General features: G+C 44.6%; 1 protein-coding gene across 4 annotated transcripts in view; it reads left to right on the top strand.

Moving 5' to 3' along the window:
- The window catches only part of LOC110520786 (phospholipid-transporting ATPase ID), an 86,212-nt gene extending 63,466 nt beyond the window's left edge, over positions 1 to 22,746 (top strand). For all 4 annotated transcript variants that reach the window (XM_090223570.1, XM_090223568.1, XM_090223572.1 and 1 more), the window contains 12 exons: positions 315 to 430; positions 598 to 762; positions 2,389 to 2,500; positions 8,919 to 9,024; positions 9,650 to 9,914; positions 10,890 to 11,073; positions 11,695 to 11,918; positions 12,383 to 12,466; positions 12,542 to 12,787; positions 14,028 to 14,297; positions 18,668 to 19,237; positions 19,350 to 22,746. In XM_090223570.1, the coding sequence (XP_090079696.1) occupies positions 315 to 430; positions 598 to 762; positions 2,389 to 2,500; positions 8,919 to 9,024; positions 9,650 to 9,914; positions 10,890 to 11,073; positions 11,695 to 11,918; positions 12,383 to 12,466; positions 12,542 to 12,787; positions 14,028 to 14,297; positions 18,668 to 19,237; positions 19,350 to 19,448 (2,441 nt within the window). In that variant the 3' untranslated portion in view covers positions 19,449 to 22,746. The remainder of the gene's footprint in view (positions 1 to 314; positions 431 to 597; positions 763 to 2,388; positions 2,501 to 8,918; positions 9,025 to 9,649; positions 9,915 to 10,889; positions 11,074 to 11,694; positions 11,919 to 12,382; positions 12,467 to 12,541; positions 12,788 to 14,027; positions 14,298 to 18,667; positions 19,238 to 19,349) is intronic.
- Positions 22,747 to 23,048: the final 302 nt, after the last annotated feature.

Here is a 23,048-nt window from a genome sequence, read left to right as displayed (position 1 = left end):
CATATTAAAGTATGTCTCTGTCTGCAGTGCGTAACCCAGATCATATTAAAGTATGACTCTGTCTGCAGTGCGTAACCCAGATCATATTAAAGTATGTGTCTGTCTGCAGTGCGTAACCCAGATCATATTAAAGTATGTCTCTGTCTGCAGTGCGTAACCCAGATCATATTAAAGTATGTCTCTGTCTGCAGTGCGTAACCCAGATCATATTAAAGTATGTGTCTGTCTGCAGTGCGTAACCCAGATCATATTAAAGTATGTCTCTGTCTGCAGTGCGTAACCCAGATCATATTAAAGTATGTCTCTGTCTGCAGTGCGTAACCCCGAGGGGAGGATCCGTCTATACTGTAAAGGAGCTGATACTCTGTTGTTTGAGAGGCTCCACTCCTCCAACAATCACCTGATGAACATCACAACAGATCACCTTAATGTGAGTTACAAACAAAATTATCAGAGTTCCTATTCAGCCTATCACAGCTCTCTCTTATACAAGTAACAGCACTGCCCTCTGGTGGTTAAATGTTTTCCTGCACACTACTATAGCCATCAGGAGATGATTGATTGTTTATCAATTCTTCAATTCACTTGTGTGTCTAGGAGTATGCTGGGGACGGTCTGCGGACCCTGGCCCTGGCCTACAGAGACCTGTCAGAGGAGCAGTGGGAGGAGTGGTCAGAGAGACACCGCCAAGCAGACAGAGCTACAGACTGTAGAGAGGACAGACTGGCTGACATATATGAATACATAGAACAGGACATGATGGTATCACGCTGTGTGTGTGTTTGTTTCTGTGTGTGTGTGCGTGTGCGTGTGTGTGTGTGAGCACATGTGTCCTCTCTGTAACATCATTGGCACCAAAATAAAGTTCAATCAACTTGTGTAACTGGCAATAAAGTTATATTCTACTCTGTGCTATTCTACTATTCTCTATTCTACTCTTCTCTATTCTACTCTGCTCTATTCTACTCTTCTCTATTCTACACTTCTCTATTATTTGATACTCTGCTCTATTCTCTGCTCTATTCTACTCTTCTCTATTCTACTCTTCTCTATTCTGCTCTATTCTACTCTGCTCTATTCTACTCTGCTCTATTCTGATCTATTCTACTCTGCTCTATTCTACTCTGCTCTATTCTGATCTATTCTACTCTGCTCTATTCTACTCTGCTCTATTCTGATCTATTCTACTCTGCTCTATTCTACTCTGCTCTATTCTATTCTGATCTATTCTACTCTGCTCTATTCTATTCTGCTCTATTCTACTCTGCTCTATTCTACTCTTCTCTATTCTGCTCTATTCTACTCTGCTCTATTCTACTCTGCTCTATTCTGATCTATTCTACTCTGCTCTATTCTACTCTGCTCTATTCTATTCTGATCTATTCTACTCTGCTCTATTCTATTCTGCTCTATTCTACTCTGCTCTATTCTTCTATGCTGTGCTCTACTCTGCTCTATGCTCTATTCTACTATGCTCTATTCTGCTCTATGCTCTATTCTACTCTGCTCTATGCTCTATTCTACTCTTCTCTATTCTGCTCTATTCTACTGTTCTCTATTCTACTCTGCTCTATGCTCTACTCTGCTCTATTCTGCTCTATTCTACTGTTCTCTATTCTACTCTGCTCTATGCTCTACTCTGCTCTATTCTACTCTGCTTTATTCTACTCTTCTCTATTCTACTCTGCTCTATTTTACTCTGCTCTATGCTCTACTCTGCTCTACTCTGCTCTATTCTACTGTTCTCTATTCTACTCTGCTCTATGCTCTACTCTGCTCTATTCTACTCTGCTTTATTCTACTCTTCTCTATTCTACTCTGCTCTATTTTACTCTGCTCTATGCTCTATTTTACTCTGCTCTATGCTCTATTCTACTCTGCTCTACTGTGCTCTATGCTCTATTCTACTGTGCTCTATTCTACTCTTCTCTATTCTACTCTGCTCTATGCTCTTTTCTACTCTGCTCTATTCTACTCTGCTTTATTCTACTCTTCTCTATTCTATTCTTCTCTATTCTGCTCTGCTCTATTTTACTCTGCTCTATGCTCTATTCTACTCTGCTCTACTGTGCTCTATGCTCTATTCTACTGTGCTCTATTCTACTCTTCTCTATGCTCTATTCTACTCTGCTCTATTCTACTCTGCTCTATGCTCTATTCTACTCTATGCTCTATTCTACTCTGCTCTATTCTACTCTGCTCTATGCTCTATTCTACTCTGCTCTATTCTACTCTGCTCTATGCTCTATTCTACTCTGCTCTATTCTACTCTGCTTTATTCTACTCTTCTCTATTCTATTCTTCTATATTCTACTCTGCTCTACTCTGCTCTATGCTCTATTCTACTCTGCTCTATTCTACTCTGCTCTATGCTCTATTCTACTCTAGCTCCTGGGAGCCACAGCCATAGAGGATAAGCTACAGGAGGGAGTTCCTGAGACCATCGCTATTCTCTCTCTTGCTAACATCAAGATCTGGGTCCTCACTGGAGACAAACAGGGTGAGACACACAAACACACACAGACACACACACACAGACACACACAAACACACACACAAACTAGAGCTGGCTATTTATCACTAGGATAAACTAAACCTTTCCTTTCCCTCACTTTTTTGTCTCTCTCTTTCTGTCTCTCTCTTTCTGTTTTTCTTTCTGTCTCTCTCTTTCTGTCTCTGTCTCTCTCTCTGCCGCTCTCTCTTTCTGTCTCTTTCTTTCTGTCTCTCTTTCTGTCTCTCTCTTTCTGTCTCTGCCTCTCTCTCTGCCTCTCTCTCTTTATGTCTCTCTCTTTCTGTCTCTCTTTCTGCCTCACTCTCTTTCTGTCTCTTTCTGTCTCTCTTTCTGCCTCTCTGTCTTTCTGTCTCTCTCTCTGCCTCTCTCTCTTTCTGTCTCTCTTTCTGCCTCTGTCTTTCTGTCTCCCTCTCTGCCTCTCTCTCTTTCTGTCTCTCTCTCTGCCTCTGTCTTTCTGTCTCTCTTTCTGTCTCTCTCTCTGCCTCTGTCTTTCTGTCTCTCTTTCTGTCTCTCGCTCTCTCTGTCTCTCTTTATGTCTCTCTTTCTGTCTCTCTCTCTTATGTCTCTATTTCTGTCTCTTTCGTTCTGTCTCTCTTTCTGTCTCTCTCTTTCTGTCTCTGTCTCTCTCTCTGCCTCTCTCTCTTTCTGTCTCTCTCTCTTTCTGTCTCTGTCTCTCTCTTTGTCTCTCTCTTTCTGTCTCTCTTTCTGCCTCTCTGTCTTTCTGTCTCTCTTTCTGCCTCTCTGTCTTTCTGTCTCTCTTTCTGCCTCTCTGTCTTTCTGTCTCTCTTTCTGCCTCTCTGTCTTTCTGTCTCTCTTTCTGCCTCTCTGTCTTTCTGTCTCTCTTTCTGCCTCTCTCTCTGTCTGTCTTTTTCTGTCTCTCTTTCTGCCTCTCTGTCTTTCTGTCTCTCTCTCTGCCTCTCTCTCTTTCTGTCTCTCTTTCTGTCTCTCGCTCTCTCTGTCTCTCTTTCTGTCTCTCTTTATGTCTCTCTCTCTGCCTGTCTCTCTTTCTGTCTCTCTCTTTATGTCTCTCTTTCTGTCTCTCTTTCTGTCTCTCTCTTTATGTCTCTTTCTGTCTCTCTTTCTGACTCTTTGTCTCTCTTTCTGTCTCTATTTCTGTCTCTCTCTTTCTGTCTCTCTTTCTGTCTCTCTCTTTCTGTCTCTCTTTCTGTCTCTCTCTCTTTCTGTCTCTCTCTCTGCCTCTCTCTCTTTCTGTCTCTCGCTGTCTCTGCCTCTCTTTATGTCTCTCTTTGTCTCTCTTTCTGTCTCTCTTTATATCTCTCTCTCTGTCTCTCTTTATATCTCTTTCTCTCTCTCTCTCTCTGTCTGTCTCTCTTTCTGTCTCTCTCTCTCTCTTTCTGTCTCTCTCTCTGTCTCTCTCTCTTTCTGTCTCTCTTTGTCTCTCTTTATATATCTCTCTCTGTCTCTCTTTATATCTCTCTCTCTGTCTCTCTCGCTCTCTTTCTGTCTCTTTCTGTCTTTCTTTCTGTCTCTCTTTCTGTCTCTCTTTCTGTCTCTCTCTCTCTGTCTGTCTCTCTTTCTGTCTCTCTCTCTCTTTCTGTCTCTCTCTCTGTCTCTCTCTCTTTCTGTCTCTCTTTGTCTCTCTTTATATATCTCTCTCTGTCTCTCTTTATATCTCTCTCTCTGTCTCTCTCGCTCTCTTTCTGTCTCTTTCTGTCTTTCTTTCTGTCTCTCTTTCTGTCTCTCTTTCTGTCTCTCTATTTCTGTCTCTCTCTTTCTGTCTCTCTCTTTCTGTCTCTCTTTCTGTCTCTCTGTGTCTCTCTTTATATCTCTCTCTCTGTCTCTCTTTATATCTCTCTCTCTTTCTGTCTTTCTCTTTCTGTCTCTGTCTCTCTGCCTCTCTCTTTCTGTCTCTCTCTTTGCCTCTCTCTCTTTCTGTCTCTCTCTCTGCCTCTCTGTCTTTCTGTCTCTCTTTCTGTCTCTCGCTCTCTCTGTCTCTCTTTGTCTCTCTTTCTGTCTCTCGCTTTGTCTCTCTTACTGTCTATTTGTCTTTCTTTATGTCTCTCTTTCTGTCTCTCTCTTTGTCTCTCTTTCTGTCTCTCTTTATATATCTCTCTCTGTCTCTCTTTATATCTCTCTCTCTGTCTCTCTTTATATCTCTCGCTCTCTCTGTCTCTCTTTCTGTCTCTCTCTTTGTCTCTCTCTCTGTCTCTCTTTATATCTCTCTCTCTGTCTCTCTCGCTCTCTTTCTGTCTCTTTCTGTCTTTCATTCTGTCTCTCTCTCTTTCTGTCTCTCTTTCTGTCTCTCTGTGTCTCTCTTTATATCTCTCTCTCTGTCTCTCTTTATATCTCTCTCTCTGTCCGTCTTTATATATCTCTCTCTGTCTCTCTTTCTGTCTCTTTCTGTCTTTCTTTCTGTCTTCCTTTCTGTCTCTCTTTATATCTCTCTCTCTTTCTGTCTTTCTCTTTCTGTTTCTGTCTCTCTTTCTGCCTCTCTCTCTTTCTGTCTCTCTTTCTGTCTCTCTCTCTGCTTCTCTCTCTTTCTGTCTCTCTCTCTGCCTCTCTGTCTTTCTGTCTCTCTTTCTGTCTCTCGCTCTCTCTGTCTCTCTTTGTCTCTCTTTCTGTCTCTCTTTTTGTCTCTCTTTCTGTCTCTCTTTATATCTCTCTCTCTGTCTCACTTTATATGTCTCTCTCTGTCTCTTTTTATATCTCTCTCTCTGTCTCTCTCGCTCTCTTTCTGTCTTTCTTTCTGTCTCTCTTTCTGTCTCGCTCTGTCTCTCTCTGTCTCTCTCTCTCTGTCTCTCTTTCTGTCTCTCTCTGTCTCTCTTTATATCTCTCTCTCTGTCTCTCTTTATATCTCTCTATCTGTCTCTCTTTCTGTCTTCCTTTCTGTCTCTCTCTGTCTCTTTATCTCTCTCTCTCTGTCTCTCTTTATATCTCTCTCTCTTTCTGTCTTTCTCTTTGTCTCTGTTTCTGTCTCTCTTTATATATCTCTCTCTGTCTCTCTTTATATCTCTCTGTCTCTTTTTATATCTCTCTCTCTGTCTCTCTCGCTCTCTTTCTGTCTTTCTTTCTGTCTCTCTTTCTGTCTCGCTCTGTCTCTCTCTGTCTCTCTCTCTCTGTCTCTCTTTCTGTCTCTCTCTGTCTCTCTTTATATCTCTCTCTCTGTCTCTCTTTATATCTCTCTATCTGTCTCTCTTTCTGTCTTCCTTTCTGTCTCTCTCTGTCTCTCTTTATCTCTCTCTCTCTGTCTCTCTTTATATCTCTCTCTCTTTCTGTCTTTCTCTTTCTGTCTCTGTTTCTCTGCCTCTCTCTTTCTGTCTCTCTCTCTGCCTCTCTCTCTTTCTGTCTCTCGCTCTCTCTGTCTCTCTTTGTCTCTCTTTCTGTCTCTCGCTTTGTCTCTCTTACTGTCTCTTTGTCTTTCTTTATGTCTCTCTTTCTGTCTCTCTCTTTGTCTCTCTTTCTGTCTCTCTTTATATATCTCTCTCTGTCTCTCTTTATATCTCTCTGTCTCTCTTTATATCTCTCGCTCTCTCTGTCTCTCTTTCTGTCTCTCCCTTTGTCTCTCTCTCTGTCTCTCTTTATATCTCTCTCTCTGTCTCTCTCGCTCTCTTTCTGTCTCTTTCTGTCTTTCTTTCTGTCTCTCTTTCTGTCTCTCTTTCTGTCTCTCTATTTCTGTCTCTCTCTTTCTGTCTCTCTCTCTTTCTGTCTCTCTTTCTGTCTCTCTGTGTCTCTCTTTATATCTCTCTCTCTCTGTCTCTCTTTATATCTCTCTCTCTGTCTCTCTTTATATATCTCTCTCTGTCTCTCTTTCTGTCTCTTTCTGTCTTTCTTTCTGTCTTCCTTTCTGTCTCTCTCTGTCTCTCTTTATATCTCTCTCTTTGTCTCTCTTTATATCTCTGTCTCTTTCAGTCTTTCTCTTTCTGTTTCTGTCTCTCTTTCTGCCTCTCTCTCTTTCTGTCTCTCTTTCTGTCTCTCTCTCTGCCTCTCTCTCTTTCTGTCTCTCTCTCTGCCTCTGTCTTTCTGTCTCTCTTTCTGTCTCTCGCTCTCTCTGTCTCTCTTTGTCTCTCTTTCTGTCTCTCTCTTTGTCTCTCTTTCTGTCTCTCTTTGTCTCTCTTTCTGTCTCTCTTTATATCTCTCTCTCTGTCTCTCTTTATACAGTGCCTTGCGAAAGTATTCGGCCCCCTTGAACTTTGCGACCTTTTGCCACATTTCAGGCTTCAAACATAAAGATATAAAACTGTATTTTTTTGTGAAGAATCAACAACAAGTGGGACACAATCATGAAGTGGAACGACATTTATTGGATATTTCAAACTTTTTTAACAAATCAAAAACTGAAAAATTGGGCGTGCAAAATTATTCAGCCCCCTTAAGTTAATACTTTGTAGCGCCACCTTTTGCTGCGATTACAGCTGTAAGTCGCTTTGGGTATGTCTCTATCAGTTTTGCACATCGAGAGACTGACATTTTTTCCCATTCCTCCTTGCAAAACAGCTTGAGCTCAGTGAGGTTGGATGGAGAGCATTTGTGAACAGCAGTTTTCAGTTCTTTCCACAGATTCTCGATTGGATTCAGGTCTGGACTTTGACTTGGCCATTCTAACACCTGGATATGTTTATTTTTGAACCATTCCATTGTAGATTTTGCTTTATGTTTTGGATCATTGTCTTGTTGGAAGACAAATCTCCGTCCCAGTCTCAGGTCTTTTGCAGACTCCATCAGGTTTTCTTCCAGAATGGTCCTGTATTTGGCTCCATCCATCTTCCCATCAATTTTAACCATCTTCCCTGTCCCTGCTGAAGAAAAGCAGGCCCAAACCATGATGCTGCCACCACCATGTTTGACAGTGGGGATGGTGTGTTCAGCTGTGTTGCTTTTACGCCAAACATAACGTTTTGCATTGTTGCCAAAAAGTTAAATTTTGGTTTCATCTGACCAGAGCACCTTCTTCCACATGTTTGGTGTGTCTCCCAGGTGGCTTGTGGCAAACTTTAAACAACACTTTTTATGGATATCTTTAAGAAATGGCTTTCTTCTTGCCACTCTTCCATAAAGGCCAGATTTGTGCAATATACAACTGATTGTTGTCCTATGGACAGAGTCTCCCACCTCAGCTGTAGATCTCTGCAGTTCACCCAGAGTGATCATGGGCCTCTTGGGTGCATCTCTGATCAGTCTTCTCCTTGTATGAGCTGAAAGTTTAGAGGGACGGCCAGGTCTTGGTAGATTTGCAGTGGTCTGATACTCCTTCCATTTCAATATTATCGCTTGCACAGTGCTCCTTGGGATGTTTAAAGCTTGGGAAATCTTTTTGTATCCAAATCCGACTTTACACTTCTTCACAACAGTATCTCGGACCTGCCTGGTGTGTTCCTTGTTCTTCATAATGCTCTCTGTGCTTTTAACGGACCTCTGAGACTATCACAGTGCAGGTGCATTTATACGGAGACTTGATTACTCACAGGTGGATTGTATTTATCATCATTAGTCATTTAGGTCAACATTGGATCATTCAGAGATCCTCACTGAACTTCTGGAGAGAGTTTGCTGCACTGAAAGTAAAGGGGCTGAATAATTTTGCACGCCCAATTTTTCAGTTTTTGATTTGTTAAAAAAGTTTGAAATATCCAATAAATGTCATTCCACTTCATGATTGTGTCCCACTTGTTGTTGATTCTTCACAAAAAAATACAGTTTTATATCTTTATGTTTGAAGCCTGAAATGTGGCAAAAGGTCGCAAAGTTCAAGGGGGCCGAATACTTTCGCAAGGCACTGTATATGTTGAAGAGGGTGGGGCTTAAGCTACATCCCTGTCTAACCCCACGACCCTGTGTGAAGAAATGTGTGTGTTTTTTACCAATTTTAACCGCACACTTGTTGTTTGTGTACATGGATTTTATTATGTCGTATGTTTTACCCCCCAACACCACTTTCCATCAGTTTGTATAGCAGACCCTCATGCCAAATTGAGTCGAAGGCTTTTTTGAAATCAACAAAGCATGAGAAGACTTTGCCTTTGTTTTGGTTTGTTTGCTTGTCAATTAGGGTGTGCAGGGTGAATACATGGTCTGTTGTACGGTAGTTTGGTAAAAAGCCAATTTTACATATGCTCAGTACATTGTTTTCATTGAGGAAATGTACGAGTCTGCTGTTAATGATAATGCAGAGGATTTTCCCAAGGTTACTGTTGACGCATATTCCACGGTAGTTATTGGGGTCAAATTTGTCTCCACTTTTGTGGATTGGGGTGATCAGTTCTTGGTTCCAAATATTGGGGAAGATACCAGAGCTAAGGATGATGTTAAAGAGTTTTAGTATAGCCAATTGGAATTTGTTGTCTGTATATTTGATCATTTCATTGGGAATACCATCTCTCTGTCTCTCTCTTTCTGTCTCTCTCTCTGTCTCTCTCTTTCTGTCTCTCTCTCTCTCTATGTCTCTCAGAGACAGCAGTTAATATAGGTTACTCCTGTAAGATGCTGACTGGTGATATGACTGAGGTGTTCATCATCAGTGGAAACACAGTGCTGAGTGTTAGAGAGGAACTCAGGTACTCTAACTATCCTCTATTCCTCCCTCTATCCATCTATCTCTCTATTCATCCCTCTATCCATCTATCTCTCTATTCCTCCATCTATCCATCTATCTCTCTATTCCTCCCTCTATCCATCTATCTCTCTATTCCCTCCTCTATCCATCTATCTTTCTTTTCCTCCCTCTATCATCTATCAGGGTGACACACACACACACACACACACACACAGACCCTCACACACAAACACACACACAAACTAGAGCTGGCTATTTAAAACTAGGATAAACTAAACCTTTCCTTTCCCTCACTTTTTTGTCTCTCTCTTTCCGTCTCTCTCTTTCTGTCTCTCTTTCCGTCTCTCTCTTTCTGTCTCTCTTTCTGTCGCTCTCTTTCTGTCTCTCTCTCTTTCTGTCTCTCTCTCTTTCTGTCTCTCTCTCTTTCTGTCTCTCTCGCTGTTTCTTTCTGTCTCTCACTGTCTCTTTCTGTCTCTCTCTTTCTGTCGCTCTCTTTCTTTCTCTCTCTCTCTCTGTCTCTCGCCGTGTCTCTCTGTCTCTCTCTGTTCAGTGTATTAATCAACTATTCACCCTCATCTCTTTGTCCTGTCCTGTCATTTCTCCTCCCTCATTCTCTTTCTCTTCAGGAGAGCGAGGGAGAGGATGATAGAGTTTGCCCGTACGAGAGAGGGAGGAAAGGAGGAGGGGATGGAGGGATGGGGCGAGGCCTGTTCTCTGGGGAATGGGTTTGGGGGAGACGGGGGAGGAGATGGGAGAGAGTGGCCCTCCGTGGGGGACAAACAGCAGCAGTGTCCCCCTCCCCCTGGCCCTCCCGCCCCTCGACCCCTCTCCTCAACCACGCTAGACTCCATATCTGGAGAGTTCGCCCTCGTCATCAACGGACATAGCCTGGTGAGACGACACACACACTCACACCAATGATGTATATAAGCCCTGGATTGCTGTTGCTATGTAATGGCCAATGAGAGGCTTTGATGCCACTGGTCGGCCATATTGGCACTGCCCAGAAGGAGCAGTCCTCCATTGGAATGAATGGATTTATTTACATGTATTTAAGTGTTTTTGTTGTAGTGGGGACAGTAAAATGTGTACTTTTAAAAAATTATACTTGTTTTTATATATGTCCTTTTTATGTTTAGCTCACATAATATAATTTCAAAGTCTGCATTACGGTGTCTGTAATAGAATAAACATGACAAAAGCAAATGTAGAAATTAATAAATGTATTTCTATACCTTCCTAAATGTGTTTTACACTGGTGAGGGAGAGCCAAGATGGAGGCGCGGTGGCTTAAAAGCTGCCCTAGTAATCTAGGGGATATATAACCCACTAGATATACAAACACTACTTGTGCAATAGAAAACATGGCGCTCATAACAAATCTAAAATATCCAAACAAGTTCTCTCTCTCTCTCTCTCTCTCTCTCTCTCTCTCTCTCTCTCTCCCTCCCTCCCTCTCTCTCTCTCTCTCCCTCTCTCTCTCTCTCTCTCTCCCTCCCCATCTCCCTCTCTCTCTCCCTCTCCCTCTCCCTACCCCTCCTTCTCTCTCTCCCTCCCCGTCTCTCCCTCCCTCTCTCTCTCTCTCTCCCTCTCTCTCGCTCTCTCTATCCCTCCCTTTCTCTCCCTCTCCCTCCCTCTCTCTCCCTCTCTCTCTCCCTCCCTCCCCCTCTCTCCCTCCCCTCCCTCTCTCTCTCCCTCTCTCTCTCTCTCTCTCTCCCTCTCTCTCTCTCTCTCTCTCTCTCTCTCTCTCTCTATCCCTCACTCTCTCCCTCTCCCTCCCTCTCTCTCTCCCTCTCTCTCTCTACCTCTCTCTCCCTCTCTCTCTCCCCCCCTCCCTCTCTCTCTCTCTCTCTCTCTCTGTGTCAGGCCCATGCGTTGGAGGCTGATATGGAGGGGGAGTTTGTGTCAACAGCGTGTGTCTGTAGAGCAGTGATCTGCTGCAGGGTGACTCCTCTACAGAAAGCCCTGGTGGTGGAGCTCATCAAGAAACACAAGAAAGCTGTCACCCTGGCCATAGGAGACGGGGCTAATGATGTTAGCATGATCAAGAGTGAGTTAGAGAGAGAGGGGGATGGAGGAGAGGATGTCAGAGGAGGGTTGGAGGAAGGGCGAGTGACAGAAGTGCTTGGCAAAGATGATAACAGAGATGGGAAGAATTGAGAGATAAGGGGAAGGAGGAGATATATTGAAGCAAAGTGCTCTGGCAGCACAGTCTATTTGTAAGGTCATGGAAAGTCCCCAGAATCCCCACTTTATCTGTTTACGTGTAGTTCTCTCTCCTTACGTCCTCTTTTCTCACGCCTCACCATGCCTTTCACAATTGTGTGTATGTGTGCGTGCATGTGTGTTTGTGTGCACGCATACAAGTGTGTGAGTGTGTGTGAGTGTGTGTGTGTCTATGAAAAGCAGAAGAGAGGAGGCCTCTGAGGGAGGAGAGGTCCTTGTGGTTTCACATCCTGTTTTCTGGGCTCGACACTATGTCCTTGGATACATTACTCAACTTGTTGACTGGTTACCAAACCTGAATCTGAGGGAAGAGCATAGCAGGCTTCTGTGCCAGCCCAGCACTAACACCCCTGATAATTACACTTTTCAATTGTCTACAGTTGCTCTCTGTCCTTGTCTCCTCTCCTATATCCTATATGAAGTGTCTGTCTATCCCCCCACCCAGCGGCTCATATAGGAGTGGGCATCAGTGGTCAGGAGGGCATCCAGGCAGTGCTGGCGTCTGACTACTCCTTCTCCCAGTTCCGCTTCCTCCAGCGCCTGCTGCTGGTCCACGGACGCTGGTCCTACCTCCGCATGTGTCGCTTCCTCTGCTACTTCTTCTACAAGAACTTTGCCTTCACCATGGTGCACTTCTGGTTTGGCTTCTTCTGTGGCTTCTCTGCCCAGGTGAGAGGTCAGGGGTGAGGGATCAGGAACGGTGGTTTAGAGGTGAGGGGTGAAGGGTTTTATAAGTTGGGTTGCGGTAAATAGTTTTGACTTCACTGTCAAAAAACACGTTAGGGGTGTTTAGGAGGAACTATAAGGGTTGAAGTGAAGACTCATGGGGCATGATGTTATATTGGTGCTTAAATGGGGTGAGGTTGTCGTTCTTACTGTGTGTGTTTCTCTCCCTCTCCCTCCCACCCTCTCTCTCTATCTCTCTCTGTTATCTCCCTCCTACCCTCTCTCTCTCTCCCTCCCATCCTCTCTCTCTATCTCTCTGTTATCCCCCTCCTACCCTCTCTCTCTCTTTTCTTTCTCTCTCTCTTGCTCTCTTTTTCCATCCCTCTCTCCATCCCTCTCTCTCTCTCCATCCCTCTCTTCATCCTTCTCTCTCTCTCTCTCTCTCTCTCTCTCTCTCTCTCTCTCAGACAGTATATGATCAGTACTTCATCACTCTCTATAACATCGTCTACACCTCTCTCCCCGTGCTGGCCATGGGAATATTTGACCAGGTGAGTCTCCCAAGCACTTCTGTACCCTTTGACCCCTGACCCCTGACCCCTGGTTGTTCCTCTTTCCCTCTGTAGGACGTCCCAGAGCAGCGTAGTCTGGAGTATCCTAAGCTGTATGAGCCAGGTCAGCTTAACCTGCTGTTCAACAAGAGAGAGTTCTTCATCTGTATAACCCAGGGTATCTACACTAGTGTTGTGTTGTTCTTCGTACCCTATGCCATCCTGTCCCACGGAACCCAGGGCACCGGGGAACCCCTCGCTGACTACCAGACCTTTGCTGTTACCACGGCCACCGCCCTGGTGATCGTGGTCAGTGTGCAGGTGAGCGGGGGGAAGGACTGTAGTATCCACTTCCTGTAGGCAACATGTTTGAAGGTTTGCTACATATGATAAACCGGGTAGTTTGGGCCGTGTGTATATCAGACAATATACCACGGTATTACACAAAAAGACTTGTTTACTGTTCTAGTTATGTTGGTAACCAGTTTATAATAGCAATAAGGCACCACAGGGGTTTGTGATAATGGCCAATATACCACGGCTAAGGGCAGTTCTTATGCATGACGCAACGCAGAGTACAGCCTGGATACAGCTGTTAGTCATGGTATATTGGCCATATACCACAACCCCCCCCGAGGTGTCTTATTATTATTATATACGGTCTGATATACATACACCGGCCTTCAGTACAAACTGGGTGGTTAGAGCCCTGAATGCTGATTAGCTGAAAGCCGTGGTATATCAGACCATATACCACAACCCCCCCAAGGTGTCTTATTATTATTATATACGGTCTGATATACACCGGCCTTCAGTACAAACTGGGTGGTTAGAGCCCTGAATGCTGATTAGCTGAAAGCCGTGGTATATCAGACCATATACCACAACCCCCCCAAGGTGTCTTATTATTATTATATACGGTCTGATATACACCGGCCTTCAGTACAAACTGGGTGGTTAGAGCCCTGAATGCTGATTAGCTGAAAGCCGTGGTATATCAGACCATATACCACAACCCTTATTATTATTATATACGGTCTGATATACACCGGCCTTCAGTACAAACTGGGTGGTTAGAGCCCTGAATGCTGATTAGCTGAAAGCCGTGGTATATCAGACCATATACCACAACCCTTATTATTATTATATACGGTCTGATATACACCGGCCTTCAGTACAAACTGGGTGGTTAGAGCCCTGAATGCTGATTAGCTGAAAGCCGTGGTATATCAGACCATATACCACAACCCTTATTATTATTATATACGGTCTGATATACACCGGCCTTCAGTACAAACTGGGTGGTTAGAGCCCTGAATGCTGATTAGCTGAAAGCCGTGGTATATCAGACCATATACCACAGGTATGATGGAACATGTATTTTTAACGTTAACGTTAACCATGGTAAATTGGCCATGCATAGTACCACAGCCCCTCACGCCTTATTGCTTAAATCTCTCTCTGCTTGTGTGTGTGTGCGTGTGTGTGTGTGTGTGTGTGTGCGTGTGTGTGTGTGTGTGTGCGTGCGTGCGTGCATGCGTGTGTGTGCGTGTGTGTGTAGATTGCTCTGGACACAGGCTACTGGACAGCCATCAACCATTTCTTTGTGTGGGGCTCTGTGGGCTCCTTCTTCACCATCATGTTGGCTATGCACAGCCAGACTCTATTCAGCATCTTTCCCAACCAGTTCCACTTCGTTGGCAGTGCCCAGAGCACACTGGTCCAGCCGCTGGTGTGGCTGACCATCGTCTTGGCCACAGTGATCTGCATCGTTCCAGTTCTGGCTTTCCGATTCCTCAAACTGGACCTGAAACCACAGCTCTCTGATACGGTGAGAACAATATGCTTCTGGCCACACTCACAGCTCTCTGATACGGTGAGAACAATATGCTTCTGGCCACACTCACAGCTCTCTGATACGGTAAGAACAATATGCTTCTGGCCACACTCACAGCTCTCTGATACGGTGAGAACAATATGCTTCTGGCCACACTCACATCTCTCTGATACGGTGAGAACAATATGCTTCTGGCCACACTCACAGCTCTCTGATACGGTGATAACAATATGCTTCTAGCCACACTCACAGAGCTCTCTGATACGGTGAGAACAATATGCTTCTGGCCACACTCACATCTCTCTGATACGGTGAGAACAATATGCTTCTGGCCACACTCACATCTCTCTGATACGGTGAGAACAATATGCTTCTGACCACACTCACAGCTCTCTGATACGGTGAGAACAATATGCTTCTGACCACACTCACATCTCTCTGATACGGTGAGAACAATATGCTTCTGACCACACTCACAGCTCTCTGATACGGTGAGAACAATATGCTTCTGACCACACTCACATCTCTCTGATACGGTGAGAACAATATGCTTCTGGCCATACTCACAACTCACACTCACAGCTTCTGATCCTAATCACTGATCCTAATCACTGATCATAATCACTGATCCTACTCACTAACACATTGGATAGGTGAAAACAGAAGATAAACTCCAGATAGCATTCACCAATTGCCAGCCGTCATTGTAAATAAGTATTTGTTCTTAGTTGACCTGCCTGGTAAAATAAAGGTAAAATAAAATAGTTATTCAGTCATGTGAAATCAGTGGAAGGGATGAAGAAAGGATGCTGGTTCATGACCACTTCTTTATGATCCTCTGTTCCTGTCTCAAAGTCTTTCAGTACTCATCTACATCAGTCTGGCCTTCAGTCTGGCCTTCAGTCTGGCCTTCCGTCTGGCCTTCAGTCTGGCCTTCAGTCTGGCCTTCACTCTGGCCTTCAGTCTGGCCTTCAGTCTGATCTTCAGTCTGACCTTCAGTCTGACCTTCAGTCTGGCCTTCAGTCTGGCCTTCAGTCTGGCCTTCAGTCTGGCCTTCACTCTGGCCTTCAGTCTGGCCTTCACTCTGGCCTTCAGTCTGGCCTTCAGTCTGACCTTCACTCTGGCCTTCAGTCTGGCCTTCAGTCTGGCCTTCAGTCTGGCCTTCAGTCTGACCTTCAGTCTGGCCTTCAGTCTGACCTTCAGTCTGACCTTCAGTCTGACCTTCAGTCTGATCTTCAGTCTGGCCTTCAGTCTGGCCTTCAGTCTGGCCTTCAGTCTGGCCTTCACTCTGGCCTTCAGTCTGGCCTTCAGTCTGGCCTTCACTCTGGCCTTCAGTCTGGCCTTCACTCTGGCCTTCAGTCTGGCCTTCAGTCTGACCTTCAGTCTGGCCTTCAGTCTGGCCTTCAGTCTGGCCTTCAGTCTGTCATCCATGATTCCTGTCTTCTCTCTATACTACTGTGATTCTGTCTGTTTGTCTCTTCATTGCTGTGACTGAAATCACACCAATGTCCCCTAACTCTACCAATGATTAACTGTTTGTGCGTACGCCAGCGCTCTCTGTATCCGGTCACTTATCTTCTCTGTAAATATTGACTCTGAGTCTGTGAATATACCTTCATTCCCTCGAGAACAGCTGTCCCTATCACCTTATAATACGTCATTATCACTAGGGTTTAATATTGTCCGAAAACATTCTACACGTTCTACACATCCTTCCTGAGAAAATTGCAACCGTCCTGAAATAAATCTGACATAATTATACCACAGATAGACCAATGAGACAGATATTTCACCGGATGTGTAAATGTGAAGCATCCGATTGCCATTCCCACTCACTACCAAATATGGTAGTGAGAGGAAGCCCAGTGGCTGACAGTGGAATAAGATGGAAGGAGATGGATTTTGGCCGACATTCTGCACATTTTCTCATCTGGGAAACATTTGACCTCAATACAGTTTTCTGTAAAATCTGTTATGAACAGAGTGGACTACATTTTGTAGATTTTAACCTTTGCCAAAGTTGTAAAAAATGGCATTGTTTAGAAGGAATGCAAAGGCTAATTGAGTTATTGCACACGCTCACTCCACAAAGTAGGTGTTTCCTAATGGAATTATGCAGATGTATGCTAGAACGAGCTAATAGGATCTCGCTAGCTTGTGCTTGGCTCTGCCCACCATTTTGCTTGTTCTGCCCACTATGACTCATTTGTTTCATTTGGAAAGATAGGATGTGGTCTATTTTGGTTTAGTTATAAAAAATCTTTGATTATGCCACTGTAAATTGAGGAACATGGACAGGAAACTAATGGTTTCTTGTTGTATTTTACTCAACTCAAAAGTTCTGTCAAAGTCACCACAAAATGTGTTAATGTAGCCTAAATGTAGCGTAAAATATGATGAGGTTATTAGCCTACAGGCTAGTAAAAATGTTATTTGTTTTAGCTTACCCATAGCTTTGACTGAAAGATGCCTGCCAGCTTGTTGGCTCTTTTCACTCCCCCTGGACCTGGCTATCAGGGGAATTCAGAAGGTTGTGGTTTATGACCTGGACCTGGCTATCAGGGGGATTCAGAAGGTTGTGGTTTATGACCTGGACCTGGCTATCAGGGGGATTCAGAAGGTTGTGGTTTATGACCTGGACCTGGCTATCAGGGGGATTCAGAAGGTTGTGGTTTATGACCTGGCTATCAGGGGAATTCAGAAGGTTGTGGTTTATGACCTGGACCTGGCTATCAGGGGGATTCAGAAGGTTGTGGTTTATGACCTGGACCTGGCTATCAGGGGAATTCAGAAGGTTGTGGTTTATGACCTGGACCTGGCTATCAGGGGGATTCAGAAGGTTGTGGTTTATGACCTGGACCTGGCTATCAGGGGGATTCAGAAGGTTGTGGTTTATGACCTGGACCTGGCTATCAGGGGGATTCAGAAGGTTGTGGTTTATGACCTGGACCTGGCTATCAGGGGAATTCAGAAGGTTGTGGTTTATGACCTGGACCTGGCTATCAGGGGGATTCAGAAGGTTGTGGTTTATGACCTGGACCTGGCTATCAGGGGGATTCAGAAGGTTGTGGTTTATGACCAGGACCTGGCTATCAAGGGAATTCAGAAGGTTGTGGTTTATGACCAGGACCTGGCTATCAAGGGGATTCAGAAGGTTGTGGTTTATGACCTGGACCTGGCTATCAGGGGGATTCAGAAGGTTGTGGTTTATGACCTGGACCTGGCTATCAGGGGGATTCAGAAGGTTGTGGTTTATGATCTGGACCTGGCTATCAGGGGGATTCAGAAGGTTGTGGTTTATGACCTGGCTATCAGGGGGATTCAGAAGGTTGTGGTTTATGACCTGGACCTGGCTATCAGGGGGATTCAGAAGGTTGTGGTTTATGACCTGGACCTGGCTATCAGGGGGATTCAGAGGGTTGTGGTTTATGACCAGGACCTGGCTATCAAGGGAATTCAGAAGGTTGTGGTTTATGACCTGGACCTGGCTATCAGGGGGATTCAGAAGGTTGTGGTTTATGACCTGGACCTGGCTATCAGGGGGATTCAGAAGGTTGTGGTTTATGACCTGGACCTGGCTATCAGGGGGATTCAGAAGGTTGTGGTTTATGACCTGGCTATCAGGGGATTCAGAAGGTTGTGGTTTATCATAACCTGCCCATTATGGTCACTTTGTCACAGGGAACATATCAGATGTTCCACTAAACAAACAGACAAGGAAATATGCCTAGTAGTGGAGGACAGCACAGCGTTGATCAAATCCCTGCCAATCTGACGAGTCCAGCCTTTCTACTCATTTGTGTTATTGTAACATCATGGAACAATGTTGCAAATGTCTATTTCTTCGAGAGCGTTTGTGGACACAATGTACCTACCATCTTGTTAACAGTGAGTATGGCTGGAGCTTTGTGAATGTGAAATGGAGATTGCCTTCAGTAACTGTGTCAACAGGTCGTGTGTAGCCTACACATGATAGTCAGCAATGCAGTTTATGGAAATCATGTATGTAAGTGATGTTTTCTATTGAGGACTATGTTGAGCAGGCCTATAGGCTAAATCTGTTTGGCTGCTAGCGTTGTGATGACTGGTCTAATGTAGGTTGTGAAGCCAAGGAGTCGTTATGTTCGGTTCATGCATGCAGCTATTGTGCATATTTAGTATTTTTGCAATATTTCTCTCCCGAAACGGGAAGGAGCTTGGTCAGGAAGTCCCAGGATACCTGTCACCAGTGTTAAACCCTACATATCCCTTTATACTAAGAAATAACACTCCTGTCTGTCCTCTCTACATCTCCATTTCCCCCCTCCACCTCTACCTCCCCTGCTCTCACCCCTCCCTCGCCCTGACCCCTCTCCCCCCTCCAGGTGCGTTACACCCAGCTGGTGCGTCAGAAGACGAGGAAGCCAGCGGGTCGATGCATGGGAGGAGTCAGGGGCGGGGGCGTGCCTGAGGGTCGTCTGGGGGCAAGGGGGGGGTTCAGGAGGTCAGGATATGCCTTTGCCCACCAGGAGGGCTTTGGGGAGCTCATCACCTCTGGGAAGAACATGAGACTGTCCTCCCTGGCCCTGGCCAACTTTGCCTCCAGACACAGCTCCAGCTGGATAGACACCCTGCGCAAAAAGAAACACTCAAATACACATCCCCCGCAGAGCGCCTCAGGAGAGAGCAGCCCGGCACCTAGCTATGTGTCGGGATCGGCTCCCCCCCTGTCCAATTCATCCTCTCTCCTGGGGGGGTCGCAGGATACTCCCCTGGAGGAGGGAACACACACGCTGCCTGTCATACTCCCACAGGTGGCTTCTGGCCCTCCCACAAACACACCAGCGTTAGCTCCAGCCCAGGTCCCCTCTGCTGACGCTCTCACTCCCACCTCTGTGAGGAGTCCTGGGGGAGACTCGGTTGGTGGCTGGAACCTTAGTCTGGGCGCTGTACAGGTGAGATACTGTCATCTTCTTTAATCTGTTTCTCACACACACAACCTCACACACAACCTCACACACAACCTCACACACACAACAGTAACTGTGTGTTCCACCTGTCCTGCAGGATGCTCTATTTGGTTGGAGGGGCGGCGCCTCTCGCACCAGCGGAACCAGCAGCCCGGGACCTCCCCCTGTTCCCAAGGAAACCAACCACACCGTGTGAGACGGACAGACAGATGGACAGATGATTTAAAGAAGAAGGACAGGCTGTCATATCCCACTGGATTCTCTTGGAATACGTGAAGAAATACTGCATTTGGAAGTTTGGAATACTGAAGGAGGAATGTTTGGAATGGCACTTAGGAAGAGATCCAAAGTGGCAGCCAATGTAGGCGGAAGGCATACACACCCATCAACACCCACTGGCATTTGTATGACACTGTCGTTGCAATAGTGTTGATACATATATGTATCCGTCTGAAAGACTACTGTGATTATTATTATTTGACCATGCTGTTCTGTTATAATCTCCACCCGGCACAGCCAGAAGAGGACTGGCCACCCCTCATAGCCTGGTTCCTCTCTAGGTTTCTTCCTAGGTTTTGGCCTTTCTAGGGAGTTTTTCCTAGCCACTGTGCTTCTACACCTGCATTGCTTGCTGTTTGGGGTTTTAGGCTGGGTTTCTGTACAGCACTTTGAGATATCAGCTGATGTAAGAAGGGCTATATAAATACATTTTCATTTGAAATCAATTTTATTTGAAAGATGGTGTGTGGTAGTTGTAATAGACATGCTCAGACTACCCACAACCCACTTCTCTGTCTTCTTCAACCAATGAGGCAGGCTGAAAGAAGCACTTCTTCATGCAAATGATGTAACCATCTGCTGAAGAGCTTGGTACCACAGGGTTCCGGACAGAAACCCCCCTCCAACAGCACCGTTGTGGTTCAGACATGACTATACTATTTATACAATGGATCAGATGTCATAACATCATATCAGATTGGTTCAAAACAAAGTATTGAATTGAGTCTTTATGACAGAAGAGAGGTTCATTTGATGGTCAGAAAGGTGGTGAATTGAGTCTTTATGACAGAAGAGAGGTTAATTTGATCATCAGAAAGGTGGTGAATTGAGTCTTTATGGCAGATGAGAGGTTAATTTGATGGTCAGAAAGGTGGTGAATTGAGTCTTTATGACAGAAGAGAGGTTAATTTGATGGTCAGAAAGGTGGTGAATTGAGTCTTTATGACAGAAGAGAGGTTCATTTGATGGTCAGAAAGGTGGTGAATTGAGTCTTTATGACAGACGAGAGGTTCATTTGATCATCAGAAAGGTGGTGAATTGAGTCTTTATGACAGAAGAGAGGTTCATTTGATCATCAGAAAGGTGGTGAATTGAGTCTTTATGACAGAAGAGAGGTTCATTTGATGGTCAGAAAGGTGGTGAATTGAGTCTTTATGACAGAAGAGAGGTTCATTTGATGGTCAGAAAGGTGGTGAATTGAGTCTTTATGACAGAAGAGAGGTTCATTTGATCATCAGAAAGGTGGTGAATTGAGTCTTTATGACAGAAGAGAGGTTCATTTGATGGTCAGAAAGGTGGTGAATTGAGTCTTTATGACAGAAGAGAGGTTAATTTGATGGTCAGAAAGGTGGTGAATTGAGTCTTTATGACAGAAGAGAGGTTCATTTGATGGTCAGAAAGGTGGTGAATTGAGTCTTTATGACAGAAGAGAGGTTCATTTGATGGTCAGAAAGGTGGTGAATTGAGTCTTTATGACAGAAGAGAGGTTCATTTGATGGTCAGAAAGGTGGTGAATTGAGTCTTTATGACAGAAGAGAGGTTCATTTGATGGTCAGAAAGGTGGTGAATTGAGTCTTTATGACAGAAGAGAGGTTCATTTGATGGTCAGAAAGGTGGTGAATTGAGTCTTTATGACAGAAGAGAGGTTAATTTGATGGTCAGAAAGGTGGTGAATTGAGTCTTTATGACAGAGGAGAGGTTCATTTGATGGTCAGAAAGGTGGTGAATTGAGTCTTTATGACAGAAGAGAGGTTCATTTGATGGTCAGAAAGGTGGTGAATTGAGTCTTTATGACAGAGGAGAGGTTCATTTGATGGTCAGAAAGGTGGTGAATTGAGTCTTTATGACAGACGAGAGGTTCATTTGATGGTCAGAAAGGTGGTGAATTGAGTCTTTATGACAGAAGAGAGGTTCATTTGATCATCAGAAAGGTGGTGAATTGAGTCTTTATGACAGAAGAGAGGTTAATTTGATGGTCAGAAAGGTGGTGAATTGAGTCTTTATGACAGAAGAGAGGTTCATTTGATGGTCAGAAAGGTGGTGAATTGAGTCTTTATGACAGACGAGAGGTTCATTTGATGGTCAGAAAGGTGGTGAATTGAGTCTTTATGACAAAAGAGAGGTTAATTTGATAGTCAGAAAGGTGGTGAATTGAGTCTTTATGACAGAAGAGAGGTTAATTTGATAGTCAGAAAGGTGGTGAATTGAGATGAAATAGCAGAATGAGTGTTTTTTATGATGAGCTGCTGTTAGACATAGTACTCCAATACACCTGTCTGTATCCAGCTGTTAACCAATCATAAACATGTCTTTAATAGGCCAAGTAATGCTATCTACCTTCTCTAATAATGTATGACAGCGTGTAAACCAATGCAGTAGTGTAGAGCTGTCCCTCTAACCTGTACAGTCTGTATGAGGAATGTCTCTAGAACCTTATCAGTGGTCCTGGTCTTTGTATTCATGATTACATGTTGCTGTGTCACCATGCCCAAAGGCTTAGTCAAACCAGACAGGCTGCACCATCCTACACTCTTATGGGTACATACTACTGTACATTCTCTATCCGTCTGCCTGACTGAAATCTTCACATACATAGTCCGTCTGTTGTTTTAGCCAATAACTTGGCAGGACACTGAGGGGTTCAGTCAGCCAACCAATGACTGAAGAATGCAGGATGCTGTCCTTGCTGGAATGTTGTAGTATATGTCATCATAAGTTCATGGGCAGAGTTTCTGTGTTCACTATAGTTCTCAGTGAGAACGCCATTTTAACCTTACAGGACACAGCAAGACTCCTCTTCGTCATGTTCTTCTTCATCCTCCTCCACTGCACCATATTGGTGACCTGCTGCTGGGCCCACAGACAGAACTACAGTTATATCTCTGACTCTGAGCCCCACCTGTGGGCTTAAGAGAGAGGAGCTGGACTTCTAACAACAACCTGGACCTCCATGTTGCTTTGGGGCGTACTGACTCTGAGGCGTTGTGATAGACAATGGACAATAAGCCCTCTATGGCGTCCATGTTGCTTTGGGGCGGACTGAGTGTGGGAAAAGTATGTTAATATGGGCTTATGCAGTCAGACAGGAACCTGTAGTTCCCTAGAGACTGAGCTGGTCTAGGAACAGGAGAACGTGTTAATGAACGGAGGCTTGGGAGGGAGGGATCAGGGTTATTATTATTAAGCCTTAATAAATCCACAGTAATGATGATCAACCCAGTTCATTCCTCTACTAGGCATGTCATCATGTAACGTATTCCTTCTATACAGCAGGAGAAACAAACCCAGTCCTCCAGGGCCACTGGAATGATGCTCTCACTGTTGTACTCTACAGCATACAGCTTCTGGTTAGAAAGATATAGGGGGAAACTAGGTGAGACAGCTGTTGTACTCTACAGCATACAGCTTCTGGTTAGAAAGATATAGGGGGAAACTAGGTGAGACAGCTGTTGTACTCTACAGCATACAGCTTCTGGTTAGAAAGATTATAGGGTGAAACCAGCACAACCAGTCTCTG

This window comes from Oncorhynchus mykiss, chromosome 3 (assembly GCF_057628025.1).
Source record: "Oncorhynchus mykiss isolate SJ-2025 chromosome 3, ASM5762802v1, whole genome shotgun sequence".
Taxonomy (NCBI): domain Eukaryota; kingdom Metazoa; phylum Chordata; class Actinopteri; order Salmoniformes; family Salmonidae; genus Oncorhynchus; species Oncorhynchus mykiss.
The sequence above is the reverse complement of the archived record's forward strand: the minus strand, read 5'-3'. Positions and strand labels throughout refer to the sequence as shown.